The sequence below is a fragment of the Synchiropus splendidus genome, chromosome 10, assembly GCF_027744825.2.
Source record: "Synchiropus splendidus isolate RoL2022-P1 chromosome 10, RoL_Sspl_1.0, whole genome shotgun sequence".
Taxonomy (NCBI): Eukaryota; Metazoa; Chordata; class Actinopteri; order Syngnathiformes; family Callionymidae; genus Synchiropus; species Synchiropus splendidus.
In genome coordinates, this window is record NC_071343.1 from 322,969 (window position 1) to 343,722 (window position 20,754).

A 20,754-nucleotide genomic window follows, 5' to 3' on the forward strand; every position below is an offset into this window, starting at 1 on the left:
GCTTCTCTCACACAGACAAGCCAGGGCCACCCGCTGGTGAGATCCAGTTCAAGAAGGTGACGGCTGACAACGTGACCATCATGTGGTCTCCCCCCACCGATGAGGGAGGCGCAATGGTGACGCACTACATTGTGGAAAAGCGGGAAGCCAGCAGGGTCATGTGGTCAATCGTCTCTGAGAAGCTTGTCGACTGCATCGTGAACGTGCCCCGGCTCATCCAAGGCAACGAGTACATCTTCAGAGTCCGTGGAGTCAATAAATACGGAGTGGGTGATCCACTGGAGTCTGCGCCCGTCGTGGCCAAGAACGCCTTTGGTAGGTTCCGGCAGGCGGTTGACACGACGTCGACTTGAGCGAAGGTGACGTCAGAACTTTCAAATGTCTTTGTTTGTCACAGTTCCACCAAGTGAGCCTTCCAAGCCGCAAGTCACCATGATCACCAGGTCCACCATGACAGTAGTCTGGGAGCGGCCTGCCCTGAATGGCGGCAGTGATATCGACGGCTACTACCTAGAGAAGAGGGAGAAGAAGAGCCTGCAGTGGTTCAAGGTTGGTCCTCTTTACTGTGTTGAGCGGTTGTGTGTGGCGAATGCGTGCAGTGAATCACGATCCCGGATTTGCTCTAGGTGGTGAAGGGCACCATCAGAGACACAAGACAGAAGGTCATCAACCTCGTGGAAAACAACGAATACCAGTACAGAGTGTGTGCCGTGAACAAAGCTGGAGCGGGAAACTACTCCGAGGCTTCTGAACTGTACAAAGCCTACGACCCCATTGGTACGCGGCATCACGGTAGACTGAAGCCAGCTCTTTAGCACAGGCCTAACGTCTCTGCTTATCTCTTGTTCAGACCTGCCTGGCGAACCTTCCAAGCTGCGTGTGGTAGACTCCACCAAGACGTCCATTACCATCGGATGGGAGAGGCCAGTCTACGATGGCGGCAGCCAGATCACGCATTACATTTTGGATCAGATGAACACAGAGGAAAGAGAATGGGTGACCATTAATCCTAAAGTTCAAACCTGCGAATATGTGGTGTCACACCTAAAACCAGGAAGCTACTACTTCTTCCGAGTCTCTGCTGTCAACTGCAAGGGCAAAGGAGAGGACATCAAGATGTATCAGCCTGTTCAAGCCAAAGACATCTTAGGTGTGTTCGATTTGCATTGGTGTAGTGTCGCCTTTTCAGAGCTCCCGTGTGTAACTCTTCCTCTGCGTGTTTGAACTCTCCAGAGGAGGCCGACCTGGACCTGGATGTCCACATGACAACCCAGTACACCGCGAGGGCCGGCCGTGATGTTGAAGTCTTCATTCCCTTGAAGGGACGCCCGACGCCCAATGTCACCTGGCGCCGTGGGGACCGCAATGTTGCTGCTGACAATCGCTACAGCATTTCAAGCACTGAGCGCGCAACAACCCTTCTCATCCCCAAGGTCACCCGTGATGACTGTGGCAAATATTTGCTGGAGATTGAGAATGGTGTCGGCGAGCCCAAGATTGTCACCGTCTCGCTGAAGGTTTTGGACAGTCCCTCCACCTGTCAGAGACTGGTCATCAAGAACGTGACGAGAGGAAAGTTGACACTCAGTTGGGAAGCTCCTCTCATCGATGGTGGTTCACCGGTGACCAAGTACATCGTTGAGAAGAAGGCCTCCACCATGAAAGCCTACCAGGTCATGACTGAGGAGTGTGCCAACACAACCTACAAGGTGACCGGCTTGGAAGAAGATGTGGCGTACTTTTTCCGTGTGTCTGCCGAGAATGAGTTTGGAGTGGGAGACACCTGCGAGACTACGGAGCCTGTGAGGGCCACGGAAACCCCAGGAGCGGTGAAAGACCTGGTGATGTTGGACTCAACAAAGAACTCTGTGACCTTGCGCTGGACCAAACCAGACCACGATGGCGGTAGCCACATCAGTGACTATGTCATAGAGATGAGAACAGCAGATGATCCCACATGGACCTTGGGCGCCACCTGCAAACGCTGCAGCTGTGAGGTGACCGGACTCAAGCAGAATGCCGAAATGGACTTCAGAGTATTTGCCAAAAACGAGAAGGGCAAGAGCGACTTCTCTCAGATTGGTCCAATTACTGTGATGGACTTTGTCATCCCTCCTGAGGCCAGCCTGATGGATTACCCCAATGGAGAACTGGCCGTCCGCATTGGTCAGAACATCCACATTGAACTGCCCTTCAAGGGGAAACCAAGGCCGGCAATCAGTTGGCTAAAGGACAACCTGCCTCTGAAGGAAAGCGAGAGGATTCGCTTCAGGACCACCGACCACAAGACATCAGTCACGGTCAGAGGAGCTAAGAAGGAGCACGCTGGACAGTATACCTTGGTCTTGGACAACAGGGTCATCAAGAGCTACTTTGACCTGAACGTCGTCACGCTGGGGCCACCCTCCGTCCCGGTCGGTCCGATACGTTTTGATGAGATCAAAGCCCAGAGCATTATCGTGTCCTGGGATGAGCCCAAGGACGATGGTGGTGGAGAGATCACTTGCTACAGTGTGGAAAAGCGTGAGACTTCCCAAGCCAACTGGAAGATGGTCTGTTCCAGTGTGGTACGGACTACTTTCAAGATACCCAATCTGGTGAAGGGAACCCAGTACCAGTTTAGGGTCCGCGCGGAGAACAAGTATGGCGTGAGTGAAGCGCTTAACTCGCCAGATGTGATCGCCCAGCACCAGTACAAACCTCCAGGTGCGCCAGGAAAGCCCGTGGCCTACAACATCACCAGCGATGGGATGACTATAAAGTGGGAGGCCCCAGGTTTCGATGGAGGATCCCCTATTCTAGGTTACCATGTGGAGAAGAAGGATAGAAACAGTCTGCTCTGGCAGAAGGTGAACTCCACCATCATCTCCAACAGAGAGTACAGGATAATCAGCCTGATGGAGGGACTGGAGTACTCTTTCAGAGTTTGTGCTGAGAACAACGCTGGACTTGGTCCCATCAGTGAGCAGAGCAAACACGCTCTGGCCATTTCTCCCGTCGGTGAGTGAGCTGGCCCTCCTTGCCTTGGTTGCCTTGCGTTGACAGGAAGTACTAAAGCTAACGCTGCTGCATCTTCGTGTCTGACAGATCCACCCGGGACGCCTTCCTGCATTGATGTCACCAGAGACTCGGTCACACTGACGTGGGACGTTCCTGAGAGAGATGGAGGCAGCAAGATTGTGGCGTACAGCGTGGAGCGACGTCAAGGCCGAGGCAAATGGCTGCGTTGCAACTTCACTGATGTCAGCGAGACGCAGTACACGGTCACGGGTCTGTCTGCGGGAGACAGATTTGAATTTAGAGTAATTGCGCGGAACGCCGTCGGCACTCTCAGTCCACCTTCAAACACCTCTGGATACATCATGACGAAGGATGAAAGCGGTACGTGTCCTGCGTGTGAAATTTGTTTTGTCTCTTGCCTTTTAACACGAATACCTGAATGTTTTAGTTTCCCCTGAGATCGAGTGGTCTCCAGACCAGGTTCTCACTCTGCGAGCCGGTGAGAACGTCAAACTCAACTGCACCATAACTGGACGCCCAGTGCCTCAGGTCACCTGGTACAAAGATGGCAAAGAGATTGACAAGAGGACCATGATCGATATTGAGATTACCACCGCAATCGGTGCCAGCAGCCTCTTTGTTCGGGATGCTGACAGGAACCACCGCGGCGTCTACACAGTCGAGGCTAAGAACAACTCTGGCACCAAGAAAGCCGATGTCAACGTTCGCGTCCAGGGTACGATGTCTCGGTACTGACAGCCGGGAGAATGAGAGCCAAGCGTCTGAGCTTTGTTTCTGTTTCCCTGTAGACACCCCTGGACCCGTCGATGGGCCAATTCGGTTCACAGGCATCACAGCGGAGAAATGCACCGTTTGGTGGAACCCGCCAGAGAACGACGGCTGTGCTGCCATCACTCATTATGTGGTCGAGAAAAGAGAGACGTCCAGGATCTCCTGGGCCATGGTCACCTCCAAGTGCGAAGCCTGCTCCTTTAATGCCACAAACCTCATCAAGGGCAATGAGTATCAGTTCAGGATCTCTGCTGTCAACAAGTTTGGCGTTGGCCGACCTCTGGACTCCCTTCCTGTTGTTGCCCAGATGCAGTACAGTAAGTGCCTCATTTCCCCGTTGAGTTGCCGACAAGGACCATTCGCGCCTGTTGTGTCAGTGTGGTATGCCAAATCATCTTTGTGGCTTGTTTTCAGCTGTGCCGGAAGCTCCTGGGACACCCGACGCCACCCACGTCACCGGAAATAGCATCACGCTCTGCTGGGCCAGGCCCAAGTCAGATGGAGGAAATGAGATCAAGCATTATATCCTGGAGAGACGTGAGAAGAAGAGTCTCCGCTGGGTGAAGGTTTCGGCAAAAAGACCCATCACGGAGCTGAGGCATCGCGTGACCAACCTGACCGAAGGCAACGAGTACGAGTTCCGAGTCCTGGCTGAGAACGGTGCGGGCGTGGGACCGGCCAGCAGCACCTCCAGGCTGTTCAAGTGTAGGGAGCCGACCAGTTCGCCCAGCGCTCCGACCGTCGTCAAAGTAGGTTTTGATCCAAGAGTTTGCTTGGTCAAATTATCCGGGTCATTTGTGTACGCAACTTTGTCACCCTGTCCTGTCCTTCAACGATTGCTTTCGTTTTGTGTTTGCCAGCTGGTCGATTCCACCAAGTCCTCCATCACCTTGGAATGGACGAAGCCCGTCTTTGACGGTGGTTTACCCATCATCGGCTACAATATTGAGATGTGCAAGGCCAGTCTGGAAGAGTGGCACAGAGTCAACAGGCAGATTTGTATCCACACAAGATACACCGCCAAGGGCCTGGTACCCGGGGAGCTGTACAAGTTCAGAGTGAGCGCCGTAAATGGATCTGGCGAAGGCGACACGTCCATGCTGCCTAATGCCGTCCAGGCCGTGGACCGACTAACCTCTCCGGAGATCGACATTGACGCCAACTTCAAACAGACCCACATTGTCAAAAACGGCGGAACAGTTACCCTGCACGTTGCTTTCCGTGGCAAGCCAGCACCACTAGCTACCTGGTCCAAGGTAGACGGTGAGCTGCCCGTCATGGCAGACATCAACACCACCGACTCGTCCTCCACTTTAACAGTTGAGGGCTGCACGCGGTACGAAGCCGGCAAATACACCCTCTCTCTGGAAAACAACAGCGGCCGGAAGTCCATCACCTTCACCATTAAAGTTCTGGACACGCCTGGTCCTCCGGGATCCATCAGCTTCAAAGATGTCACCCGTGGCGCGCTGACCGTGATGTGGGATGCCCCATCTAACGACGGCGGCTCGAGAATCCACCACTACATTGTAGACAAGCGCGAGGCCAGCCGCCTTGCTTGGCAGGAAGTCAGCGCCAAGTGCTCCCGACAGATGATCAGGGTTACCGGTCTGGACATCGGTGTGCCATATCTGTTCAGGGTGGCTGCTGTCAACCAGTACGGTCAGGGAGAGCCTCACGAAATGACCGAGCCGATCATCGCCACAGAGGAACCCGCGCCCCCAAAGAGACTGGATGTCGTGGACACCAGCAGTTCCACTGCCTCTCTGGTGTGGTTGAAACCAGAGCATGATGGAGGCAGCCGTATCAGAGGCTACGTCGTGGAATTCAGAGCCAAGGGCCAGGACCGCTGGCTTGTCGGCGGGGAGACCAAGTCAACGAAAATGCTGGTGGAAGGCCTCACTGAAAACACTGAGTACGACTTCCGAGTGAAGGCGAAGAATGACGCTGGAATCAGCGAGCCTCAGGGAACCTTCGGCTCCGTGGTCATCAAGGAGCCTCGCATTGAGCCGACGGCTGACCTCAGCAGCGTCACAAACCAGCTCATCACGTGCAAACTGTCCAACTCATTTACTATTGACATTCCCATCAGTGGCAGGCCGTCTCCCAAGGTGACCTGGAAGCTGGAGGAGATGAAACTGAAGGAGACTGACCGAGTTTCCATCAGGAGCACAGCTGACAGAACAACGCTGGTGGTGAGGGACAGCAAGAGGTGTGACAGTGGCAAATACTATCTGACTCTCGAGAACGCCGCCGGAGTCAAGACCTTCACAGTCACGGTGGTGGTCGTCGGAAGGCCGAGTCCACCCACAGGCCCCGTGGAGATTTCTGGAGTCTCCTCTGAATCCTGCTCGTTGTCTTGGTCTGAGCCATCCGACGATGGCGGCACTGAAATTACCAACTACATTGTGGAAAAACGGGAGTCTGGCTCCGCTTCCTGGCAAGTGGTCAACTCCAGCGTGAAGCGAACCACAATCAAAGTCACGCACCTCACCAAGTACATGGAGTACACCTTCAGAGTGTGTGCCGAGAACAAGTTTGGTGTCAGCAAGTCCATCGAGTCAGCTGCCGTTGTCATTGAACATCCATTTGGTGAGTGTGGGGACTTTGATGAAGGAGTGTGTCGCCGTCCGTCTGGTGAATGTCAAAGCCTTCTTCCCTCTTTCCCTGCAGTTCCCCCGAGTCCTCCGACTCGTCCGGATGTGGTGTCAGTGTCTGCAAACGTCATCAGCATCAAGTGGGATCTGCCCTACGCTGATGGCGGCAGTCAGGTGACGGGCTACTGGATTGAGAAAAAGGAGAGAAACACCATCCTGTGGGTGAGGGAGAACAAGCTTCCCTGTCTGGAATGCCAATATAAGGTGTCCAACTTGATCGAGGGACTTGAGTACCAGTTCAGGGTGTACGCCATGAACATAGCTGGACTCAGCAAAGCCAGCGAAGCCTCGAGACCTGTGTTGGCTCTCAACCCCGTTGGTAAGACTCCGTTTCAGCACGGAAACTGAGCTTGGATGCTGTGCGATTCCGGGAGTCAAGTACCTTCTTGTTTCTACACTACCAGATCCTCCTGGAAGGCCTGAGGTGACCGACGTAACTCGTTCCTCCGTGTCCCTGTGCTGGACTCTGCCATTCAACGACGGAGGCAGCAAAATTGTCGGTTACATCGTGGAGAGAAAACTGTACAGCACCGACGAGTGGGACGACAACCGCTGGCTGAAGTGCAACTACACAACAATCACAGAGAACTACTTTACGGTGCCCAATCTTGGAGATGGGGAGACCTTTGAGTACCGAGTGATTGCCAAGAACGCGGCCGGGGTGCACAGCGTGGCCTCCGAGTCCACTGGGCCCGTCACGTGCAAGGACGAATACAGTGAGTTTGTCTGTTGTCTGTGGGTGCGCCTGTCCCTCAGACACTATAGACTTGTTGTCTTTTGCAGCTCCTCCCAAAGCAGAGCTCGACAGCAAGCTGGTGGGCGAGACGGTTGTCGTCAGTGCTGGCTCTGACCTTGTCCTCGACGGCGCTGTGGGTGGTAAGCCGGAGCCCACAGTCTACTGGTCCAAGGGCGATAAAATTCTGGAGCTGGGAGAGAAATACTCCCTGACCTACACGGCGACCAAGGCCATGGCTGTCATCAAGAGTTGCGATCGACACGACACAGGGAGATACATCTTGACTGTCAAGAACGCCAGCGGCATCAGAACTGCCACCGTGAACGTGAAAGTTCTGGGTCAGCGGACGAGCGCACTGTTGAAAAGCTCTCTTGATCCAACCAAAGCTGACCTGACCCGTTCTCCCACCAGACACTCCCGGACCTCCCGCCGACAAGGTCGTCATCAGCAGGGTGACGGAGGAGAAGTGCACGGTCTCCTGGAAGATTCCACTGGAGGATGGTGGCGACACTGTGACCCACTACATCGTGGAGCGCCGGGAGACCAGCCGCCTCAACTGGGTCATCATGGAGACCGAGTGCAAGACGCTGTCGTGTGTCAGCAGCCGACTGATAAAGAACAACGAGTACATCTTCAGGGTCCGAGGAGTCAACAAGTTTGGACCAGGAGTTCCTCTGGAGTCTGAGCCCGTCGTTGCCAGGAACGCCTACAGTATGTCTCCGCAAGTCAACGTCTGGCCTCTGCGCTGCGCTGCGATTGCAAACTGTGGCTTTGTTTCAGCGACTCCCACGCAGCCCGGCACGCCGGAGGCCAGCGCGGTAGCCAGAGAGCATGTCATCATCGAATGGCTGAAACCTGAGAGCGATGGAGGCAGCGAGATCAAGAACTACATCGTTGACAAACGAGAGAAGAGCAGCACCAGGTAGATTCACTGGCTTAGAAACGTAGACAGTTGCTCAATCTCAAGACCCTTTATTATCACTCGTGACTCAGATGGACACGCGTCAACAAGACGTACACCATCTATGACACCCGGCTGAAGATCACGGGGCTGCTGGAAGGCAGCGAGTACCAGTTCAGGGTGACGGCCGTCAACGCGGCCGGAGAGAGCCAACCAAGTGACGCCTCCGTCTACATTCTCTGCAAAGACCCCACATGTGAGTTCTGGGAGGAGTCCCCCGACACCCCAAAGAAATCCATTGACTTTCTGTGTTGACCTACAGATGCACCTGCCCCTCCATCTATGCCTCGCATCACGGACACCACCAAGCACAGCATCAGCATGACCTGGACTAGGCCCATGTATGATGGCGGTGCCGATGTTAGCGGCTATGTGGTGGAAATCCTGGAGGAAGGTTCCGAGCAGTGGTATCGTGCTACCACCAAAGCACTCAAGACCAACGAGTATGTTGCCGCCGGCCTGGCTGCCAACAAGAAGTACAGGTTCAGGGTAGCAGCTGTCAACAGCAATGGAACTGGCGAGTTCAGTGAACCCAGCGCAGAGATTGAGCCGCTGGAGAAAGTCGGTGAGTCCATGCAACACGGAACGGCATCACGTGCTTCTCCACGAACTCCAGTTTACTCAGGTTGGAATATGACCGCGTCTTTTAGAAATGCCGGACCTGGAGCCTGCTGAAGACCTGAAGAAGACCGTGTGTCTGCGGGCCGGAGGAACCCTCCGACTGTTTGTCACGGTTACCGGCCGTCCCACACCGGTGGTGGCCTGGAGGAAGACGGGCGTGGAGCTGCAGCGACGTGGCTACATCGAGACCACCGACAGCTACACCATGCTGATGGTGGAGAAGGTCGACCGCTATGACTCTGGAAAATACGTCGTCGAAGCGGAGAACCCATCAGGCAAAAAGACGGTCACCATTCTTGTCAAAGTCTACGGTAAGGCGTCGTCACACCTCTGCACAGCAGTTGTTGACGTCGACTTACACCTGCCCTTGTGCAACTCCGCCAGACACACCTGGACCTCCGGGCTCTGTGAAGGTGAAGGACTACACCAAGGAGTCCGTTGTGATCACCTGGGATGTCCCCAGCAACGACGGAGGCGCTCATGTCAGCAACTACATTGTGGAGAAGCGTGACGCCAACATGAAGTCGTACAAGACGGTCACAACCGAGTGCAGAAAGACTCTGCTGAGGATCACTGGCTTAGAGGAGGGCATGCACTACTTCTTCAGAGTTCTGCCGGAGAACATTTATGGCGTTGGTGAGCCATGTGAGACCTCCGAAGCCGTGCTGGTGTGTGAGGTGCCGTCGGTGCCCGCAGACCTTCAGATCCTCGATGTCACCAAGTCTTCGGTGTCGTTGCGCTGGGAGAGGCCCCTGCATGACGGCGGCAGTCGACTGACTGGCTTTGTTATCGAAGCCTGTAAAGTGGGATCAGACCGCTGGAGCACTGTCGCCACCTTGAAGGCGTCTGCCTCCACGTACACTGTCCAGTCGCTGACCGAGAATGACCAGTACTTGTTTAGAGTTCGTGCCACAAACAGCAGAGGAGCGAGTGAGCCCATGGATATTGTGACGCCGGTCACAATCCAGGACATCAAAGGTGCAGTATCTGGTGGCAATGAGGGTCGTGCCCATCAACTGTCCCCAGCTGACTCTAACAACGGCCTTCTGTTTTTTCTCAGTGACACCCAAGATCGACATGACCAGCATCCCGCAGAAGATTGTGCACGTGCACCGCGGCAAAGCCATTGACCTCAACCTGCCTTTCAAGGCCAAACCTCAACCCACCTGTTCCTGGTTCTTTGGCGGCTTGAAGCTGAAGGACAGCCTCGACCGTATCAAGATTGACAGCAATGGCAAATACACACGCCTGGTCATCCGCGATGCCACAATCAATGACACCGGGGACTACAAGCTGGAGGTGAAGAACTCGGTGGGGCTGGCGACGGAGCTCATCAAAGTCATCATACTTGGTGAGCACACCTTCCCTTGCTCTCAGTGGAACATTTGCCCTGCTTTTCTGACCTTAGACTTGCTCTCCTCATGATACAGACAAGCCTGGAGTCCCCGTTGGCCCGATGAAGATCGAGGAGGTGGATGGTGTGTCAGTCACCGTCAGCTGGGAACCTCCAGAGAAGGACGGAGGTGCAAATGTCAGTGGCTATGTGGTGGAGCAGCGTGACGCCCATCGGCCCGGGTGGATCACCATCTCCGAGTCCGTCACTCGTCCCTGCTTTAAGTTCACGAGACTTTCTGAAGGAACAGAGTACGTCTTCCGAGCAGCTGCAATGAACCGCTTCGGCGTTGGCGGATTCTTGCAGTCTGAGGTTGTGGAGTGCAAGAGTCCCAAAAGTAAGTGGTGTTTGCTTTCACTGAAGAGAAAACACACAGCTTGCATCATGGAGACGTCTTGTTGCTCTGTTTGCAGCCGTCCCAGGACCTCCGAGCAAGCCTGAAGTCATTGATGTTACTCACGAGGGCATGACCTTGACATGGCAGCCCCCAGAGGACAACGGTGGCTCGACGATTGCCGGCTACATAATAGAACGTAAAGAGGCTCGATCTGACCGCTGGATGAAGATCAACAAGAACCCTGTCACCATGACACGATATCGCTCATCCGGCCTGATCGAAGGTCTTGAGTATGAGCATCGAGTCACAGCCATCAACTCGAGAGGAACCGGCAAGCCCAGCGAAAGCTCGTCCGTCGTCATCGCCATGGATCCCATCGGTGGGTGAATGGCCTGAGAATGTTGGTCTCAGACCGGGATAGTGGGACTAAGTTTATCTACTGTGCACTGCTCAACAGAACCTCCAGGTCCTCCAACCGAGCCCCGGGTCACTGACACCACCAGAACGTCCGTGTCTCTGGCATGGCAGCCTCCTGAAGAAGAGGGCGGCGCAGTCATTGTCGGATACCTGATCGAGATGCAAAAGGTGGATCAAGTGGAGTGGACCCTGTGTAACACCATGCCCACCAAGATGTGCGAGTACACTCTGACTCACATGCCTCAAGGCGCCGAGTACAAATTCAGAGTCATCGCATGCAACGCAGGAGGCGCCGGTGAGCCAGCTGAGATTCCCGGTGTAGTCAAAGTTCAGGAAATGCTCGGTAAGTGAACACGTCCCGTGACATTGCCGTGTGCACTACTCAAAAAATGAACGAAGGAATCACCGGTGTTGTGTGTGGATTGACCAGGTTATCCAGATTATGACCTCGATCGCAAATACGAGGAGGGCTACGTGGTACGGCAGGGCGGGGTCATCTGCCTGTCCATACGCATCAAGGGCAAACCTATCCCCACCTGCAAGTGGACCAAGGATGGCCATGACATCTCCCACCGAGCCATGATCGCCACGCATGATGACGTCACCGAACTGGTGATCAAGGACGCGCACAAAGATGACACCGGCACATATGATCTCGTGCTGGAGAACAAGTGCGGCAGGAAGGCCGTCTACATCAAGGTACGTGTCCTGACAGATGCAGTCACACCGCCTTGCTCGGAGGAGAGGTGCCCGTGACATTCCCGTCCTGCTCACCACCAGGTCAGAGTCATCGGTCGTCCACATGCGCCAGAAGGCCCTCTGGAGTTCGATGACATTCAGGCCCGGTCAGTCAGGGTCAGCTGGAGACCTCCCTCAGATGATGGCGGTTCAGATGTTCTGGGCTACGTTGTGGAACGACGAGAGGTCCCCAAGGCTGCGTGGTACACCGTTGATGCCAGGGTTCTGGAAAATTCACTGGTGGTGAAGGGCTTGAAAGAGAACGTGGAGTACCACTTCAGAGTTTCTGCTGAGAATCAGTTCGGTGTCAGCAGATCACTGAAATCTGAGGAGTCAGTCACGCCAAAGACACCTCTGAGTGAGTGCCCACTTTTGACCGCAGGCTGTGCCTAGGTATTTCTCGGACGCCGAGATTCACGATGGCTCTTCCGTGCAGGTCCACCTGAACCACCCAGCAACCCACCTGAAATCATGGACGTGACAAAGTCCTCCGTGTCACTGTCCTGGGCCCGCCCGCGTGACGACGGCGGATCCCGTGTCACGGGCTACTACGTGGAGAGACGGGAGGTTTCCACGGAAAAGTGGGTGCGCCACAACAAGACGCACATCACAACCACCATGTACAACACCACCGGCCTCATTCCGGACGCCGAGTACATCTTCAGAATTGTGGCTCAGAATGACATCGGGCAGAGCGAGCCCGGCCCCGTCTCAGAGTCAGTCATCTGCAAAGATCCATTTGGTGAGCCCATAACACGTGTTGGCTGGTTGTCCGCTGCATGCCTGGTCCATTTCAATCGTTTTGGATGAGGTTTAAATGAACTGCAATCTCTGTCTGACAGACAAACCGAGCCAGCCGGGTGAGATAGACATTATCTCTGTCACCAAAGACTCAATCACCATCCACTGGCTACGGCCTGAACATGACGGCGGGAAGGAGATCCTGGGATACTGGATCGAGTTCAGGCAGGCTGGGGAAAGCGCCTGGAAGAAGTGTACCAAAGAGCGCTCCAAGGACCGTCAGTTCACCATGGGCGGCCTGATGGAGGCCACCGAGTACGAGTTCAGAATCTTTGCTGAGAATGAAACCGGCCTCAGTCGACCTCGTCGCACACCTATGGGCATCAAGACCAAACTGAGTGGTGAGTTCACGTCCCGCCTTTTGGCCGAGGGCGATAAAACAAGAACTGATGCCATCCTCTGGTGTTCCCAGTCGGCGAAGCTCCGGCCTTGAAAGAGGATATCCAGGATGTAACGACTAAGCTTGGCGAGTCCGGTACGCTGATCTGCAGCATCGTTGGCAGGCCTCTGCCCGAGATCAAGTGGTACCGCTACGGCAAGGAATTGATCCAGAGCCGCAAATACAAAATGAGCTCGGACGGCCGCAGCCATTCCATAACCGTCCTGACGGACGAGCAGGAAGACGAGGGCCTGTACACCTGCCGGGCCATCAACGAGGCCGGCGAGATCGAGACCAGCGGCAAACTCCGCCTGCAGGCCGCCCCTCAGTTCCACCCTGGCTTCCCTCTGAAGGAGAAGTACTATGCCGGCGCCGGCACGAGCCTTCGCCTCCACGTCGTCTACATTGGTCGTCCGATTCCACAGATCATGTGGTTCTACGGCAAAAAGCCTCTGAATCCGTCGGAGAACGTCATCATTGAAAACACCGAGAGCTACACCCACCTGGTGGTGAGGAACGCTCAGAGGAAGACCAATGCTGGGCGCTACAAGGTGCAGCTGAGCAACACCTTCGGAACCATCGACACAGTGTTGCGTGTTGAAATCCAAGGTAATGTCGCCATGGGGTGGGAGCGCTGAAGATGTGCTGCATGTCCAATGGTAACCCTTCTTCGGTTCTTCAGACAAGCCGTGCATGCCGGAGGGCCCGATCGTTGTGGAGGGTCTGCTGAAGAGCTCGGTGGTCATTAGCTGGAAGGCCCCGAAAGATGACGGCGGCTCCATCATAACCAATTACATCGTGGAGAAGCGCATGGCAAAGGAAGGTGAATTGTGGAACCTGGTGTCCTCCTCTGTCTCCGGCACCACGTGCCGCGTGCCGAACCTGGTGGAGAGCGCCGGCTACTACTTCAGAGTTTCGGCTCAAAATCAGTACGGGGTCAGCGAGCCTCTGGAGATCCCATCAGTGGTCATCATCAAGAGCCCCTTCGGTAAGATTTGCTCTCCTCAGGTCCTGCATGCGCGTCGTGTCAGGTACGATGGTGACGTTGACTTCATCTTCTCCAGAAAAACCCGGTATTCCCCAGCAGCCTTTCATCATCAGCTCCACCAAAGATTCCTGTTCGGTCTGCTGGAAGCCACCGAGCAGCGACGGTGGTGCCAAGGTCACCGGCTACTATCTGGAGAAGCGTGAAAAGAAGCAGAACAAGTGGATGTCGGTGGTTAGCAAGAAGATTATGGAGACCAGTTTCGAGGTCACTGGCCTGATTGAGGGCTTCGAGTACGAGTTCAGAGTCAAGTGTGAGAACATGGGAGGAGAGAGTGACTGGAGTGAGATCTCTGAACCCATCGTTCCCAAGTCAGACCAAGCTCCTCGCGCACCCGTGTTCAGGGAAGAGATCAGGGACATGACTGTCAAATACCAGGCCAACGCCACATTTGTCACAAAGGCGAGTTGTCCTCCTCCTTCTTTGTGTGTTTGCTTGATGGGTGAGAAATAGCTGACCTGCGTGGCTCAATTGCTTCAGGTGGTGGGGCATCCCAAACCGGTGGTCAAATGGTACCGCAGCGGGAAGGAGATCCTGGCTGACGGGAACAAGATCAAAGCTCAGGAGTTCAAGGGCGGCTATTACCAGCTTGTGATCACCGCTGCAGACGAGAGCGATGCCACCGTCTACCAGGTCAGAGCAACCAACTCCTCAGGATCGATCTCCACCGCGGCAAACCTGGAAGTAGAAGGTATGAGTACCTTGAAAACAGAGTCTGTTTTGAGTCTTCTGCAGTGGTGGTGAGTTCTACTCTCTTGTTTGTTGAAAATGCAGTTCCCGCCAAAATCCACCTTCCAAAGGAGCTGCAGGGAATGGGTGCCGTGCACGCTGTCCGCGGTGACCGCCTCACCATCAAGATTCCAATTTCTGGAAAGCCAGAACCAGCCATCACGTGGCAAAAGGGACAAGAGATCTTGTCCAATTCCCCGTATCACCAGGTCATTACCACTCGCTCCTTTACCTCGCTGGTATTCCAGAAGGGAATGCAGAGGACAGACACTGGCTACTACATCATTACCGCCAAGAACAGGTTCGGAACGGACAAACAAACGATTGAGGTCAATGTGGCTGATATCCCCGAAGCTCCTAAAGGACTGGCGGCCAGTGACATCGCCCGAGACTCCATTACTCTGAGCTGGGAGGCGCCGGCAAACGACGGTGGCAGCGACATCATCAACTACGTCGTGGAGAAATGTCCCGCGGCTGCCGATAGGTGGATCCGTGCTGGCCAGACCGCCGACTGCAGCATCACCATTATCAATATATTTGGAAAGACTAAATACCAGTTCCGGGTCATTGCAGAGAACCAGTTTGGACTGAGTCCTCCTTCAGCGCCAACTGAGCCCATCACCACCAAAGAAGACAAGTCCGTGATCCGAAACTATGACGAGGAGGTGGACGAGACCCGGGAGGTTACCAAGGAAGAAGCTCAAGTCTTCAAAGTCAAGGAGCTGCTCTCCAAGTACACCATTTCAGAGGAGCTAGCTCGCTGCCAATTTGGAGTGGTGCACCGCTGTGTGGAGATCTCCAGCAAGAAAACCTACATGGCCAAGTTCATAAAGGTCAAAGGCATGGACCGTGAGCTGGTCCTCCGGGAAGTGGAAGCCCTCAATATGGCAAGACACAAGAACATCATCTACCTGCACGAATACTTTGAAAGCATGGAGGAGATCATCCTCATCTTTGAGTTCATATCAGGCGTTGACATCTTTGAGCGCCTTGGCACCAGCGGTTTTGAGCTGACAGAGCAGGAGATTGTCCGCTACCTCAGACAAGTCTGCTCCGCTCTGTTGTTCATGCACAGCAGCAACTTTGGTCACTTTGACATTCGACCAGACAACATCGTCTACACCAGCAGGAGGAGCAGCACCATCAAGATCATCGAGTTGGGCCAGTCCAGGCTGCTGGCACCTGGGGAGAACATCAGAATGATGTTCTCAGCACCAGAGTACTGTGCCCCAGAGATCCATCGTCATGACTTGGTCACAACAGCTAGCGATATGTGGTCGGTGGGCGTCTTGGCCTACGTCTTGCTCAGTGGTCTCAATCCATTCGCTGCCGAATCCACGACGCAGATGATTGAGAACATTTCCAGCTGTGAATACGTCTTTGACAGCGAAGCGTTCAAGGACATCAGCCTGGAAGCCATGGACTTTGTTGACAGGCTTCTGGTGAAAGACAGGAAGCTGCGTATGACGGCCCAGGAGGCCCTGGAACATCCCTGGCTGAAGATGAAGATCGAGCACGTGAGCAGCAAAGTCATTCGGACACTGAGGCACAGGAGATACTACCAGAGCCTTGTGAAGAGGTCGGACACCATCGTTTCGGCCGCTCGAGTGGCTTTTGGTGGCGCCTTCAAGAACCAGAGGGGCTTGGCTGTGGGCAAAGTGAAGATTGGAAGCGAGTACCGTGGTCTGCGTGCCGGTCCAGTCATGCACGGCTCAGCCGAGGAAGGTGGCCATGTCAGATTCACCTGCAGCCTCTCCAACTACGACAAGAGCACGCAGTGTTCATGGTACTTCGCCAATCGTCAACTGCACTCAAGTGCCAAGTATGAAATCACTTACAGCAATGGCTTTGCCAGCATCTACGTGAAGGACATCGAAGAGAGTGACGATGGCGTGTACAGGTGCAAAGTGGTGAGCTACGACGGGGAGGACAGTGCCTTCGGTGAGCTCTTCGTGGAGACAGTGAGGAGCATCCGGGAGCACTATCTGAGCCGCTCCATCAAGAAACTGAGGAGACGGGTTGACAAGACCAAAATCTTGCAGCGGCCGCCAGAGTTTACGTTGCCGCTGTACAATCGCGCTGCCTACGTTGGTGAGGACGTGCGCTTTGGGGTAACGATCACCGTGCATCCCGAGCCCCGCGTTGCCTGGTTGAAGAATGGCGAGAGGATCAAGCCGGGAGAGGAGCCCCTCAAGTACACCTTCATCAGTGATAAGGGTCTGTATCAGCTGGTGATTCACAACCTTGACACGGACGACGATGCCGAATACACCGTCATGGCTCACAACAAGTTCGGAGAGGACAGTTGCACGGCGCGTCTCACAGTTCAGCCTCACCCAGTGGTGGAGGAGACCATGAGGCCAATGTTTAAGCGGCTGCTGGCCAACACCGAGTGTGTTGAAGGAGACAGCGTTCGACTTGAGCTGCGAGTCTCTGGGGTCCCTACTCCTCAACTCAAGTGGGAGAAAGACGGTCAGCTGCTGCAGTTTGGCCCGAAGGTCGTTGTCATCGAAGAGGACGTCGACTATTATGTGCTGCATATCAGAGAAACGCTGCTGGAGAACTCCGGCCTTTATAAAGTTACGGCCACAAACACGGCAGGCTCAGCCAGCTGCCAAGCCACGCTGAAGGTGGACCGCCTGTCATACACCAGAAGAGAGTACAAGAGCGAGGAGGAGAAGTACAGGCATGTCCAGAAGCAAATCGAAAAGACAAACAAAATGGCTCAGCGAATTGTTGCTACCGAGGAGATGGTGCCCCTCAACCCAACCGCCCAAGAAGCCCTCAAATTTGCGGCTGAGATGTACAAGCCTGCGGTGAGCACCAAAAACGTCGAGGGCGAGTTTGACATCACAATTGAAAAGTCTGACACCAAGAAGCTGGAAGAAGAAAGGAGAATCTTCATGCCTTATGAGATTCCCGAGCCTGTGGTTCATGACCCCAGAGACCTGGATGAGGACAAAGCTATCAAACAGTTTGTTCCTCTCTCTGACATGAAGTGGTACCGGAAGCTCCGGGACCAGTACGAGGTTCCCGAGAGGATGGAGAGGGTCGTTCAGAAAAGACAGAGGCGCATCCGCCTGTCCAGGTGGGAGCAGTTTTACGTCATGCCCCTTCCTCGCATCACTGACCAGTACAGACCTCGGTGGCGAATTCCAAAACTCACCTTGGATGATCTGGAGACGGTGAGGCCCGCCCGTCGATCGCCCTCCCCAGAGTCAGAGCTCTCCTTCAGGTCGAGGAGAAGATCTTTGGGAGATCTGGGCGACGAGGAGCTGCTGATGCCGGTTGATGATTTCCTTGGCACCAGGAGAACTGCGGAGGAGGAGGAGGAGGTGATGCTCGAGGACGAACTGGAACTTGGCTTTTCTGCCTCCCCTGCCGCCAGCCCCGTCCGCGTCCAGCGCCGTGTGGAGCAGCGGCGGCACGAGGCCGAGCAGGAAGCAGTCCAAGTGACAGAGACAAAGAAGAAACGTACCATTTCTCAGTACATGAGGAGGAGGAGGTCTCTCTCCCCCACATACATTGAGCTAATGCGTCCCGTGAGCGAGCTCATCAGACCGGCACGTGCGCGCCCGCCCATGGAAGTAGAGGGCGAGGTCAGAGACAGAAGATCCCCCACTCCAGAGCGCACCCGGCCCCGCTCACCCAGCCCTGTCAGGTCTGTGGAAAGAGCATCGCGTTCCTCGTCTCGGCTCGAGCGTTCGGCTCGCTTTGACATCATGTCCCGCTACGAAGCCAGGAAGGCTGCTCTGAAGTCGGAGAGGAAGTACCAGGTGGTCAGTCAGACGCCATTCAGCCTGGATCATGCCCCGCGTGTGACTGTCAGGATGCGGTCCCATCGCGTGCCGGTCGGCCAAGACACCAGGTTTACACTGAACATTCAGGCCAAGCCAGAAGCCCAAGTCAAGTGGTTCCACAACGGAACGGAGATTTGTGAAAGTCGCAGCAAATATGCCTTCAGCAACACGAGCGGCGTGTTGTCCGTCGTCATCCTGGACTGCCAGGAGGACGACAGCGGCACTTACCGCTGTTTGTGCATCAATTCAAAGGGAGAAGCCTCAGACTACGCCACCCTGGACGTGTCAGGCAGCGGCTACACCACCTTCACTTCTCGCCGACGGGATGAAGAGGTTACGAAGTCCTTTGTTCCCGAAGTCACGCGTATCGACCACTATCACAGCAGCCACTTCAAAAGCGGCTACACAAGCCACACTCAGTTTGAGATAGAAGAAAGTAAGTCTGAGCTGAAGGAGAGACGTGAGACCATCACAGGAGACGTACGCACCACCTCTGCAGAGCGATACTCCGACTCCATCAAGTTTGCCTCCGCAGAGTACCTGTCCTCCGGTTCCTCCTATTCCTCGGACAGGTTCGCAGAGAAGATCAGCTCGTCCGAAGCTAAAGCCAAGTCTTCTGCTGTTCTCCCCTCTGAGGAGGCTTCTGCTCAGAGGGTGAAGCGTTCCCTTCCCGCCAGGTTCCTGACCAAGCCCCAGTCCCTCACCGTGTCTGAGGGCGAGAATGCAAAATTCTCCTGTGACATAGATGGGGAGCCAGCTCCTGCTGTCACGTGGATTCACGAAGGCCACGCCCTCGTCTCCTCCCATCGGGTTCGCGTCACCACCTCTCAGTACAAGTCCAGTCTGGAGGTGACTGCTGTGACGCACGCCGACGAGGGCAGTTACACGGTGGTGGTAGAGAATTCTGCGGGACGTCAGGAGGCTCACTTCACACTGAGCATCCACAAGGTCACCCACAAAGAAGAAACCAAGATGGTCAAGTCACCGGAACCGACTCCGGGCATGAAGTCACCAGAGCCTGTGGCCTCCCCAGTTCCAAGTGTCCAGTCTCCAGAGCCTGAAATCAAATCACCAACTCCCAGTGTGAGGTCTCCAGAGCCCGTTCCAACATCTCCAACTCAGAGCATCAAGTCGCCCACACCAAGTGTGAAGTCACCAGAACCGGAAGGAATGAAGTCGCCTGCGAGTGCCAAATCCCCTGAGCCCACAAAATCACCTGCTCCGGGTGTAAAATCTCCAGAACCTGCAGGAGTGAAGTCACCCAGGGGCGTGAAATCTCCAGAACCCAGGCTAAAATCCCCAGCGCCAGTCAAGTCCCCGGAGAGAGTTAAATCTCCGGAGCCCGAGGACAGTAAAGCCCCGCGTGGAGTAAAGTCTCCGGAACCAGCAGGACTGAAATCACCCAAAGGTTTGAAGTCACCCGAGCCTGTGGGCATCAAGTCACCCAAAGGTGTGAAGTCTCCAGAACCATCGGGCATCAAGTCCCCGAGGAGCCTGAAATCACCCGAGCCTGAAGGAATAAAGTCACCTCCTAGGATGAAGTCCCCTCCTCCAACTACGTCGCCCAAGAGGGTGGTTTCCCCCCCCACCGTTAAGTCCCCAGTGCCCAAACCACCAAAGGTCCTCAGCCCGCTGTCTGCGGTTGCCTGCCAAGGCTCGGTGAGGATGAGCTGCGTCTGCGAGAGCACTGTCAGAGAGGCGGTGTGGTGGGTTAATGGACGGAGACTTTCACACAGCAGCCACTACCAAATGCAACAGTCCGAGGGCTCCTGCAGCCTGCTCATACAGGAGCTGTCGGACCGAGACCAGGGCGAGTACACCTGCGAGATGACATCAGAGGGAGGCAGCTCCAAATCCTCCTTCTCGTTCACTGGGCAAGTCTTCCAGTCCATCCACGCCGAGGTGTGGGCCTACCACCACCAGCAGCAGCAGCAGCAGCAGCAGCTAGCTCTGCGCGGTAAGTCGGCACATTCCTCTGCGCGGAGCTCTCCGTGTTCACTCGCTCGTCTCTCAGCAGGCGCCATGAAAGTCAGCCACGTGGAGTCGTCCTCCGCCGTCTCCTCCTCTACGGTGATGAAAAAAGAAATCCGCACGCTGGAGGAGTCCTCCTCCTTCTCTTCCTCCTCCACCCAGCAAGCCATGATGTCAGCCATGATGGAGTCCAGCTCCTTCAGCAGCCTGGCAGCTGAGATGAAGTTTGAGACCATGTCCATGTCCAGCATGTCCTCCATGGCTTCGGAGACCTACGCCATGAGCTCGGGCAGCCTGTCCGAGATGACGTCCTTCAGATCCATCGGTACGGCTTGGTCGTGGCCACGGCGCCGCACCCCACCCCAGTGTCCCAGGTC

At 55.1% G+C, this 20,754-nt stretch overlaps 1 protein-coding gene across 13 annotated transcripts in view; it reads left to right on the forward strand.

The window, feature by feature from the left end:
• The window catches only part of ttn.2 (titin, tandem duplicate 2), a 150,120-nt gene that overhangs the window by 128,289 nt on the left and 1,077 nt on the right, over positions 1–20,754 (forward strand). For 12 of the 13 annotated variants that reach the window (XM_053876224.1, XM_053876223.1, XM_053876235.1 and 9 more), the window contains 33 exons: positions 16–315; positions 398–549; positions 627–777; positions 851–1,150; positions 1,234–3,000; positions 3,088–3,381; positions 3,449–3,736; positions 3,810–4,109; positions 4,207–4,541; positions 4,653–6,384; positions 6,466–6,768; positions 6,854–7,165; positions 7,233–7,523; positions 7,597–7,896; positions 7,966–8,107; positions 8,179–8,342; positions 8,409–8,711; positions 8,797–9,078; positions 9,152–9,745; positions 9,828–10,118; positions 10,198–10,497; positions 10,574–10,876; positions 10,955–11,257; positions 11,345–11,613; positions 11,695–12,010; positions 12,089–12,394; positions 12,495–12,794; positions 12,866–13,441; positions 13,515–13,820; positions 13,897–14,279; positions 14,358–14,568; positions 14,652–20,363; positions 20,421–20,702. In XM_053876224.1, coding sequence (XP_053732199.1) covers positions 16–315; positions 398–549; positions 627–777; positions 851–1,150; positions 1,234–3,000; positions 3,088–3,381; positions 3,449–3,736; positions 3,810–4,109; positions 4,207–4,541; positions 4,653–6,384; positions 6,466–6,768; positions 6,854–7,165; positions 7,233–7,523; positions 7,597–7,896; positions 7,966–8,107; positions 8,179–8,342; positions 8,409–8,711; positions 8,797–9,078; positions 9,152–9,745; positions 9,828–10,118; positions 10,198–10,497; positions 10,574–10,876; positions 10,955–11,257; positions 11,345–11,613; positions 11,695–12,010; positions 12,089–12,394; positions 12,495–12,794; positions 12,866–13,441; positions 13,515–13,820; positions 13,897–14,279; positions 14,358–14,568; positions 14,652–20,363; positions 20,421–20,702 — 18,168 coding nt within the window. The remainder of the gene's footprint in view (positions 1–15; positions 316–397; positions 550–626; positions 778–850; positions 1,151–1,233; positions 3,001–3,087; positions 3,382–3,448; positions 3,737–3,809; positions 4,110–4,206; positions 4,542–4,652; positions 6,385–6,465; positions 6,769–6,853; positions 7,166–7,232; positions 7,524–7,596; positions 7,897–7,965; positions 8,108–8,178; positions 8,343–8,408; positions 8,712–8,796; positions 9,079–9,151; positions 9,746–9,827; positions 10,119–10,197; positions 10,498–10,573; positions 10,877–10,954; positions 11,258–11,344; positions 11,614–11,694; positions 12,011–12,088; positions 12,395–12,494; positions 12,795–12,865; positions 13,442–13,514; positions 13,821–13,896; positions 14,280–14,357; positions 14,569–14,651; positions 20,364–20,420; positions 20,703–20,754) is intronic. The other variant, XM_053876225.1, reaches the window with a different exon arrangement.